This window comes from Neofelis nebulosa, chromosome 6 (assembly GCF_028018385.1).
Source record: "Neofelis nebulosa isolate mNeoNeb1 chromosome 6, mNeoNeb1.pri, whole genome shotgun sequence".
NCBI classification, from domain to species: Eukaryota; Metazoa; Chordata; class Mammalia; order Carnivora; family Felidae; genus Neofelis; species Neofelis nebulosa.
This window is the reverse complement of record NC_080787.1, coordinates 56,113,142-56,124,141: the sequence shown is the minus strand read 5'-3', so window position 1 is coordinate 56,124,141 and position 11,000 is coordinate 56,113,142. Positions and strand designations below refer to the sequence as shown.

General features: G+C 38.7%; 1 protein-coding gene across 2 annotated transcripts in view; it reads right to left on the bottom strand.

Moving 5' to 3' along the window:
- Positions 1-5,309: 5,309 nt before the first annotated feature.
- Positions 5,310-11,000, bottom strand: part of HCRTR2 (hypocretin receptor 2) — a 112,542-nt gene continuing 106,851 nt past the window's right edge. Inside the window, exons 7-8 of one of the 2 annotated variants that reach the window (XM_058734296.1) lie at positions 9,922-10,147; positions 5,310-7,745 (exon numbers count right to left, since the gene is read on the bottom strand). In XM_058734296.1, the coding sequence (XP_058590279.1) occupies position 7,745; positions 9,922-10,147 (227 nt within the window). In that variant the 3' untranslated portion in view covers positions 5,310-7,744. Of the gene's footprint in view, positions 10,148-11,000 lie in introns of both variants that reach the window. The other variant, XM_058734295.1, reaches the window with a different exon arrangement.

Genomic DNA, 11,000 nt, shown 5'->3' with positions numbered 1-11,000 from the left:
ATACAGCCTAGTTCCTGCCCTCCAATAATTTATGTGCTAACAGGGAAGAAAATGTCCAAATCAAAAGATCCAAATTTGTAATTTATTGAGAGAATAACTGGTACCGCAGGATTTGGAAAGAATTTTGAGTACATGACTGAATTAATAATTTCCGAAAGGACAGTTTATACTTCTTTAAAAATGTTTACCTTTTGGGGCACTTGGGTGGCTCAGTCGGTTGAGCATCCGACTTCTGCTCAGGTCACGATCTCCAGCTCAGTGAGTTGGAGCCCCAGGTTGGGCTCTGTGCTGACAGTTCAGAGCCTGGAGCCTGCTTCGGATTCTGCGTCTCCCTCTCTCTCTGCCCCTCCCCCACTCATGCTCTGTCTCTTATTCAAAAATGAATAAATGTTAAAAATTTTTTTTTAAAGTTCACGTTTTCAGTCTTAAGAAAATCATAGCTAAGATGTTCATGAGGAGTTAAAACCTACCAGTTGGAAAAGGATTTAAACATATTTGGCATTTTAAAATAAATGTGATAAAACACAGATGCAAGGGAGGATACATACTTCATAAAGAGAAAGTACTGTTTTCTAATAAGAAATATTTAAATTAGTTGTCAATTCTTTTTTTTTCTTTTTTAAGTGTATTTATTTATTTTGAGAGAGAGCAAGAGCAGGGGAGGGGAAAAGAGAGAAAGAGAGAGAGAAAGAAAAATCCCAAGGAGGCTTAGCAGTCAGAGCAGTGTGCCATGCCCTCGCAAACTGTGACATCACCTGAGCTGAAATCAAGAGTCAGATGCTAGACTGAGCCACACAGTCACCCCAGTTAAGCCAATTCTTAAGAGCGAAAATGTTTGACAGAGAGGGAATTTTCCTCTCATAGTAGGAAAGCAATGTGGTTAGTTTTATAATCCAATCAGGGAGCTCAGCTGCCTTTTCATGGTGCCAGCCTGTGGGAAGGGGAGTTCTATTGTAACAGCTCTTAACAGAAGGTATAACCCATAGGAGTTATAAAGTAAAAGGGCCTCTCACCTGCATATATATTCAAAATGGATAACTTATCATTTTTAAAAGATTAATCAATAAGAAAATTATTGGGGTGCCAGTGAGGCTCAGTGGGTTAAGCTGCCAACTTCAGCTCAGGTCACGATCTCACAGTTCGTGGGTTCGAGCCCACATTGGGCTCTGGGCTGAAAGTTCTGAGTCTGAAGCCTGTTTCAGATTTTGTGTCTCCCTCTCTGTCTGCCCCTACCTTGTGTTCTCTCTCTCTCAACAATAAACACTAAAAAAATTGTTTTTAACGTTTATTTATTTTTGAGACAGAGAGAGACAGAGCATGAATGGGGGAGGGGCAGAGAGAGAGGGAGACACAGAATCGGAAGCAGGCTCCAGGCTCTGGGCCATCAGCCCAGAGCCCGACAGGGGGCTCGAACTCACGGACCGTGAGATAGTGACCTGAGCTGAAGTCGGACGCTTGACCTACTGAGCCACCCAGGCGCCCCTAAAAAAGTTGTTTTAAATAAGAAAATCATTAATAGCTAGCCAAAAAAAAAAAAAAAAAAAAAAAAAAAAAAAAAAAAAAAAAGTGAGAAGTCCTATTCCCGCCCCCAAACAGGAGGGCAGTTAAGAGAGAAGACTTGGGGCGGGGTGTGGCTCAGTCGGTTGAGTGTCCGACTTCGGCTCAGGTCATGATGTCACAGCTCATGAGTTCGAGCCCCGCCTCGGGCTCTGTGCTGACAGGTCAGAGCCTGGAGCCTGCTTCTGCTTCTGTGTCTCCCTCTCTCTCTGCCCCTCGCATTCTGTCTCTGTCTCTCTCAAAAATAAAACATTAAAAAAAAAATTAAGAGAGACGACTGGACAGTAAGAATTGTAGAGATCTACAAGATCAAATTAAGCAAATGTATAAAGTCTTAAGGGTAATTTGTAAATAATGAAATTATTTTCAGAACAACTTCTGACACAGGAGAAGAAATGATAAGGGCTGCAGGGAGCAGAGATCGGGTGAAGTAAATAATGTCGTTAATACCAAGGGTGACTTCCCATCCGGAGATGTGAGTCTCTGGTGTGTAATCCCAAATCAGAGAAGAGTGTCTGGCTGTGATGACCTGACAATTTAACTCGGTAAGGCTTTTATGCCTTGATCGAATTATCTATTTTCAACACTATAGGGGAGCAGGCACACTGTTGTATGAGAAATGTCGTGATTTTCATTAAAGCAAAAGGTAAGAATTCTTTTCTAAGTCGATAATGTCAAGTAATGAGTGCAATAGTGTCTGATGATCTTGTTTTTCTCTGGATGGCGAAGAAGGTAACTCCAAGATGTGACTAATAAACTGGGATAAAATAAAAGGGTGAAGAATCCAGTAGTCCCTTTGGGTTTGAGGGAAGTTATAGTAGGGACACGAGTATGAGCCTAAAGCACAATAAATCGTTGGCCCAGAATAAGCTGTCAGAGTTTTGCATTTCAGAGGAGGGTATGTTGTCATATGGAATCCTAAGGCCCAAGGTACAACCTATGAGCTGCACTAAGCAAAACTAGGAGTGGTTTGGTGCAGAACAGCAGAAATCCGTATTTCACATTAAGGAGCCCAAGGCAGTGTAGAGCTGGATGCTGGGTGCATCATCTACAGGGACCTGGGGCTGGAAAGTGTGACTTCAGCCAGCAGCTAATACGTGTGAAATGGGAAGAGGAGACATCCAGAGGCTGACAATGCCGGCGAAAGAGAGAGCTCAGTGATGATAAAGCCTTCGGAAGGGCCCGGTTTTACTCAAAAATGGAAAAGTTGTCTTCTGGGCCTAGGATAGGTGACTAGGAGAATGCTGGTGCTATGTCCCAATTTGATAGAGACTGGAAATCAGTGTTCTCAAAATATGGTTTAATTTTGGCTTAAAAAAACCACAAAAGGTTCTGAGCAGTGTAGACTCTGGGAATATAGGGCATTTTGTTCTCAGCGGAAAAGGGGTTTCAGAAAGCACATGGAAAGAATTGCACAAAACTGAAACAAAAAGATGAGTTAGGGAAAGAATTGCCATGTGATTATTATTAATTAATTAATTCAAGAGGTATTTAACAAGTAACTTCTATTGCCAGGCATCATTCTAGGCACCAGGGATATAGCAGTAAATGACCGAAAAGGTCTTGTGGCATCAAGAATCTAAATTCTTATTATTTATATGGAACTTGGGAGGAGATAGGCAGTTTATGGACTTTTTTTCACTTGTCCCTAATTGTTATAACTGTATAAATACTAGTTAAATAAACAGATGGAGAAAGGAAGGAAGGAAGGAAAGAAGGAGGAAAGAAAGAAAGAAAGAAAGAAAGAAAGAAAGAAAGAAAGAAAGAAAGAAATGCTTTTTAGGGAAAATGCTGTCCATAATAGCAGAAATACGAAAGCTAGGTATTTGTATAAGAGAGGAAAACTAGCTACCAGTCTAAAAGATATAATCTAAGAGAGGAGTAAACCAGATGAAGGAAGATGATGGGAAATCTTTAAAAGGCTGGGGTATGAAATTAGCACGCTTTGGGGGATATTCTCACACTAAATATCTATATATCTATACACACACATACACATATACATATGTGTATATATATAATCACTGTTATACACACATATGTACATACGTATATATGTGCTGATGTGTTGGTAATACTCTAAATTGACATCTTTTCCCATTCTTTAGGGGATATTCTGCATGATCTAGAAATGGCTTCATAAGCCAGTTCTCCACTTCATCTTCCTGAACCATATAAAGAGAATTTTTTAATCTGTGTCCCTGTGAGAGAGCATCACTTCTTTCCAGACATGATCTTATTATCACATCTGCAACAAATTAAGCTTTATGATGCCACACACTGTTAAGATTTCCCTGTCCCACAAACATTTTGTTTATACCCTTCTCCCTTCGGAAATTATCATGTTAACTCCAATGCTGTGAAATTAATTAGAAATTGATTACAGGGGTGCCTGGGTGGCTCAGTCAGTTCAGTGTCCAACTTATGGTTTCAGCTCAGGTATGATCTCACAGTTTATGAGTTTGGTCCCCACATTGGGCTTTGTGCTGATGGCTTGGGATTCTCTGTCTCCCTTTCTCTCTCTGCCCCTCCCCTGCTTGCGCTCACTCTCTCTCTCCCTCAAAATAAATAAGCATTTTTTTTTTAAAAAAAAGAAATTGATGACATAATAAACAATAGTTTCTTTTTAGTTGAGTATTATCTTTCTGCTGTTGCATAGCAGCTGGACTTATAAAAAGCCAAAGGATGAAACAGATGTATTGTTTCCAAAGACGACACAAGCACTGCCTCCTCAGGCATATATCCTTGGTGACCTGCCATGCCCTTCCCTTGGCCTGAGTGTTCCAAAGCTGGGTTCCCTTCCAAGTTGAGGCAGCAAGCTTAGGCAGTGGAAGCTGACACGGCTCCTAAAGGCCACCGAGAAACATAGATATTCTGGAAAGAAAAGAAAGGGCTTGCTTTGGGAGGATGTAAAAGTATAATTTTTGGACATAAAAGCACAATTTCTTTTTTCTTTTTCCTGGTGCTCTGCTTCATTTGTTCTGAACTTAACCATTTGCCAAGGTTCACCTCCAGAGATACCAAGAACTCTGGGGCTGGGCAGTACAAAGGACAGGGAATGGTGTAGAGCAAGGCAGGCTGTAGGGGGAGGTGTGCTCATGCTTAGCTTTGGGGAGGCTGGGATAAGGGCCACAGCTGGGGAGCGAAGAAATAGTAAAAGCAGAGCAAGAACAAAGGGGGGCTTCAAGAGACTTTCCTCTGTTACCCATTTCCCCTTCACGGCCACTGGCCTAGACGAAAGCAGGGATGAGTTAACCTCTCTTCAGGGCTGACTCTGAGAGGAGTGGCCAAGTACCTAGGCTGTAATAACGGCTTACTCAAAGCAAAACACCCTTACCCCTGAGGTAACTAGTCTTGAGATTCTGCGCTGAGAGTTTCACTTGGTCTTTAGAAACCACCTCATACTCAAATCGCATGTGCCTAGATGGAGCCAACGGTTTATCTTGTCCACTTACCGCGGCTGCATTTTCGATGCCAGTTAGAATAAACAGTGCTGAGTACAAACGGATTTTTAAATAAAAGTCCTTGGCAGTTGATTCTGTCATGTATCAGAATCATTTAGGAAGTGAAAAACAGAAAATATGCATTTTAAAATTTACCACTAACTTAAAAGAGCCCTAAAAGTTCTATATATAATGACCAATAAAAAAATTTCTTAATTGTGGGCAAGCCATACTTATTAGTCTCATGATAAATTGAAAATCACAAGGTCATCATTTTCTCTCAATCAAAACAAAATTCAATCTCTTGACTCTGATAAAAGTTCCCAAATTTAATGATACATGTAAATAGTTTTCAATAATTTTTATGAAACATTTCTGTTTTAATCTTAACCATCCTTATTTTAGTACCTGCTCTCCAAAACAACATTAAACACCTTTTCTATCATGATTATCCCCGGTTATATAAACTTATTGGGAAAAATATTTGGATCATTAAGTACTGCACCAGAGGGCTTAATTTAATCCTTAACTGCAAAGATTTGACACTAGTTATGAGTGAATATCCAACATATCCAACCGACAACAAGATTTTTCATACAATAGAGAGGTCAGTGTGAATGTGATTATACAACTCTCAATATGGTTTTTACTTAAAGACTGCATAATGAGGGGCACCTGGATGGCTCAGTTGGTTAAGCGGTCATGGTCATGATCTCACAGTTCATGAGTTCAAGCCCCGTGTTGAGCTCTGTGCTGGCAGCTCAGAGCCTGGAGCCTGCTTCGAATTCTGTGTCTTCCTCTCTCTCTGCCCCTCCTCCCTTGCTCACATTTTGTCTCTGTCTCTGTCTCTGTCTCTCTCAAAAATAAACATTAAAAAAAATTTAAGAAAAACTGCATAGTGAGCATCTTTCATAGTTGGTATGTAATCTCAATGGATTTGATAAGAAATTTCTTCATGAAGACACAGTAAATCAGACATAAAGAACTTTAAATGTCTAAGATAATTGTTAAACAAGTGACATGATTTCACACACATGGGATACAACAGTTATAGAAATACATTTCATGAAAAACTTCAAAGACATTCTAACCCCAAAACTGAGAAAGAAAATTTAAGAGAATAGAAATACGTGGCAAATGGGAGGGAGTTTGTTTTGCTCCCACTTTAATTGCAGCAGTATTCTAGAAAACAATCCTCTTTGAATTTGGGAAGATAACAGTGTTTTCCATGCCTTTGCACTTCATTTTCTGAGGTACATAAAGTAGTAGAATAGGCTTTAACAATATTTTTTGTTTACATATTATCTCTAAAAAGTCAATTATTTTGCTTCATGCCATTTGAAAACTAATTGTACGTAACTAATGGAATTTCCTTTTTTTGACTTGCAACTTGTAGAAAGTAGAAAAGTTGTAAAATTAACTGTAATTGAAAAACTTTCTAAATTGCAATGACTAACCAGATTTGTTTTGAAACGCAGCTGATTATGATTGTGATTTATATCAAGTGTGAAAGATTCTATTATTATTACACTGGTATTAAAACAATGATAGCCCTCCTCACAATCTGTGTCCACAAGCATGTTTGGGTGTTTGTCATTCTGATATTTCAGGCTTATGTATATTCAGGCTACATTTTATAAGCATATTTAGCTGTATCTTTGCTAAAATAATGTACACTGGGAGTGAAATTCAATATCATCATGCCTAACACTTTTGCAATTAACTCATCAATAGTTTGTAACATTTAATATCCAAGAAACACTCTAAGACTTGGAGAATATACATCATTTTCCTCAGAAACTGGGAGCTGTCCCTTCCCAAGAATGAACGAATTCAAATATCAAATATCATGGGTTTGTAGAAATTCAGAAATAATGAAGTTCAAATGCATTCTGTGTTAGATAAAATCATCACATCCTTGTTGATAACAAAATTTCAGTAACACTAATGACATTTTACATTAAATCTTGAAACATAGCAAAAAAGAGCGATAGTCTATGTATAGCATAAAACAGTTGCAACACATTCTTTTCATAAGAAGTCTCTCATTTGTGTTATTTAGCACATAATGAGGTGAGTAGTTGACCCTTTGTTCCATAAGATTGGCAGGTTTGGGGAACACCTCTTTCTTTACCATTTGTCCTAGTAAGGTAACCACTCTAAATCCAGACCTCTTAGAAGGATTCCTGTATCAACACATTGGAAGCAACCTGCACAGTCAGATTCTACTCCATTACCACGGTTTCTGGTAGGTACTGGTGGTTTTTTGCTTGTTTTCCTTCCAGGCAATGATCATTCTTAGAAACTGTCTGCTTCCACAAAACTTTGCCTTTAGTAAGTGTAAGTGACGGTGGAGATTTAAAAGTTTTAGTTAGGAACTCAAGTCATCCAGGTATCCATAAAGTACACAAGTGCTTTAAAACCAGCCTTCTTTGACCCTGCACTTATAACACAGGGGCCACTGTTTTGTAAAGCACTATTTCTTTGAGTAGGATGACAGTGAGTGACATTCATCATTGATACTCAACCTCTTCTTTCAGACCTTTGGCCAGGCTGACAGTAGTGATGACGATCGTGCCCGTTGTAGACAGCTGTGCAGTAAAATACTTCGTGGGCTATTTAGCAGGTGTCAGGTGGGAATTGGAGCAGTGGTTCTCAAATGTTAAGGTGTTTCAGAATCACCTGTAGGGCTTGTTAACACGCGGATTTCTGGCTGCCACCTCCAAAGTTTCTGATTCAGCAGATCTGAGATAGGGTGGAAATGTGCATGCCTAGTAAGTTCTTAGGTGATGCTGATGTTGATGGTTCAGAAACCACATTTTGAGAATCACTGATTTACAGCAAAGGAATCTTGACTTCTGAGTTTGTCCTTAATAGGCAATCATACAACTGCTGCTTCTCTGAGCCTCTTTCTCTCTCCATTTCCCACTCCCTCTGGCTTGCTCTCCCTCTCCCAATCCCTCTCTTTCTTAAATGATAAAGAACTAGATATATTACAATCTAAATAACTTAGCTCTTATTCTGAGACACTACTTCGGCATTAAGGCATATTATCAGTATTACTTGAAGTACCCTCAAACTATTTAAAATGCTAGCTCCTATGACAATCTGAAAATTACAACCCTCCTTTCATGCAGCATAATTTAAAAAGTTCTCCAATGTACAAAGGGAAGAAAGGAGAGAGTTATAACATTTCGCTTTTGTTGATATCTTTCTCATAATTAACAAGTGAATTTCAGTAAACCTTGTATGTGAGAGTCGTTTTGGCTTTGAGTAGTAAAAAGCACACGGTCGCCACACATTCTAAAACAGGAAAACAACTTGTGGAAAATCTGGCTGTGTTACTTCTTTCAGAAAGCGATGAGTTGGGAAATAGAGATGAACAAGATTATTTGTTACCTTCTATAAAAATCTTTCTTAAATATTGTTCTCCACATCTTGTATTTCAGTAAAATAAGGACACCTGCTGCTATCACATGAGGAGAAGAGCAGCTTTCATGAATATCTTTTACTTTTAATTCAATTTTAAAGTGAATATTTGAATTAGAGAGATTTTGAAGAGGGACAAGTTTAAAATATCCAGTGCTTTGAATTGCAGATCTCACATTTGTACAAAATATGCTGGGCGGCTCCTCATTTGGGTGTGAGCTAAGAGCCAGCATTTACATTCTATCCACCTGTTGGTCTACATGGAGTCTGCAGACATAGACTGTGTCACTGAATGAATGGGAAACAGCGCAACTCTACTGTCTATGTCCCATGTGGGTTGCTCCGCTGCTCCACCCATGTTCAAATCTGTCCCCCAGAGAAGTTGGCTGCCCTGCAAACTCTATCAACATGTCCCCCTCAGTAACCTAGAGCAATTTTGAAGGCACGTGTACATCCACCCCTACCTCATTCCCTAGCACCTAGCACAGTGGGTGCGCTTCCATAAATATTTGATAATTTCTTATGAAATGTAAATAAATGCAAATATTTACCAAGGAATCTCCATGGCAGGAGTAACTCTCCCATATGGGACCCAGCTGTGACTTGGTAGTCCTCTGCCCCTTTCCTTTGTAAATTGTATTCTTAATCTAATCCTGCAAGGCCAACTATATCATTTTCATTGGTTAGAAGAATCCTGATTCTCAAATGCTGAAGTCTTTTCTTAGATATGGAGATCATTATGTATCTGTAGTTACTCCAAAATTGTTATTGTAATACAGTCTTACTGGCCATATGTTGGGATGACAAACGTTAGCAATGGTAAGGTTACAGACCTGAGAAAAGTGTGTAAATGGGTGATAAGATTCATGGAAAATAAAGTTTAACAGTATATATTTTTAGATAGTTTTGAAAGATAGCTTTTGAGGGTTATCTAATATAATATGCTATTTTGTATATAAATATTCTCTCAGATGGCACATCATAATGAGTCTTTTGTGATTTTTTTAAAACTATGAAATCAACTAACATGTCTTGTTAATGCAGAGTTAGTAATTGCTACTTCTTTTAGTAAACCAAAGAAAATCATTGGATAACTTTTGGTAATTTTTTGCAATCGATCTGAAGGTGAGAGATTAAAATAACAATTAGAATTAAAAATATTCAAACATTTAATTGACATAAATCATAATACATGAAACTAAAACTGAAATAGCCTGAAATAAATTCAGTTGAAGGTCAGACTTCTACCATGTTTAAATCAAAAGTGGAGAAATTATTTTAAACTGACTTTGTTTTTTATTTCCAAAGAGCAATAGATGAAAATGAAAGAAAGAAAGAAAGAAAGAAAGAAAGAAAGAAAGAAAGAAGAAAGAAAGAGCCACAAAGTAATTTTAGCTTCAGATCGCTAGGATAATAAAATCTGTGTGTACAGACATTTTTAAAAAAGAATAGTTTTACTCAGATATCCCTGTCATATGAAAGAAGATTCTACCAGTTTTGAAGTGGCCCCGCTCCATTGGCTGTTGGGAGTGTGCTTATGCTGGTGAGGACAACTTGCTCGGAGAGTTTTGATATGTTGTCAAAGTTGCTGATCTGGGTGGTCAAAGACTTCCGGCTCTCTGTGCTGGTCCGGCCCCGGGTGAGCCGGTCCTCCTGGCGATGGTGAACTCCAAGGCAACAGCAAGAAAATGCAGCTTTAAATTCCTCTCGAAACTTTCCTGCCAAATCGGGAAGAATGAAAGGAAAAAGAAATAAGCATAAACATGTTTCAACAAATCCATGAGTAGGGTACAAATAAGCTGCTGCCTTGAGCCAAACTAACAATGAGGTGCAACATTTTGGGAAAAGTGGGAAACAGGAAGAGGAAATTGTGTTATTAGAAGCTGGGTAGACTCTTGAAACAATAAGGTATTTCCCTAAAATAATGTAACTGCTTTTCATGTGTGATGCTTGGAGTTTGATTTATTCCTTCAGGGTTAAACCTTCTGTATTTGCGAGTGTGGGTTATTTAGATTAACTAGAATAAAAGTGATCATTAGTAGGATGTCCAGAGTTATTTAATAACTTCAAAAATGATGAAAGCTGTATTGTATACAGCCATGACTATACAGAAATTATCCCTTTATTGTCCTCTGAAGAAACTGTTCTACTGGCACACTGAGTTCAACAAAGAATCTATAAAAAAATTCTTAGAATACTTAGAGAATTTCTAAAGCTTTATAATTCGGCATAAAGCAGAACAAAAAACTGAAGGAAGTTATTTCTTGCCTTTAAATTACTGACATGAAACTGGAGAAGTATGAAAACGAAATAATCATCTTTTTAAAGGAAAAACGAACAGCACTGGGAGTCATCCGTGTTCTCTCTGAGCCTCAATTACCAAACTGGGTGATTGAGTGACAACACAAGAAGGGAAGGTTCAAGGGTGTAGCAAAATAGGAGGCACCAGCCAAGTCCCCAGTGGTTATCAGCACCTCCCCTGCCTCACTCAACCCTCTGACTTTGACTTGGTTCTGTGGCCTTGACTTCAAATACTTCTCCTTACACAGCCTCTTAGTGGGTTTTATCTGC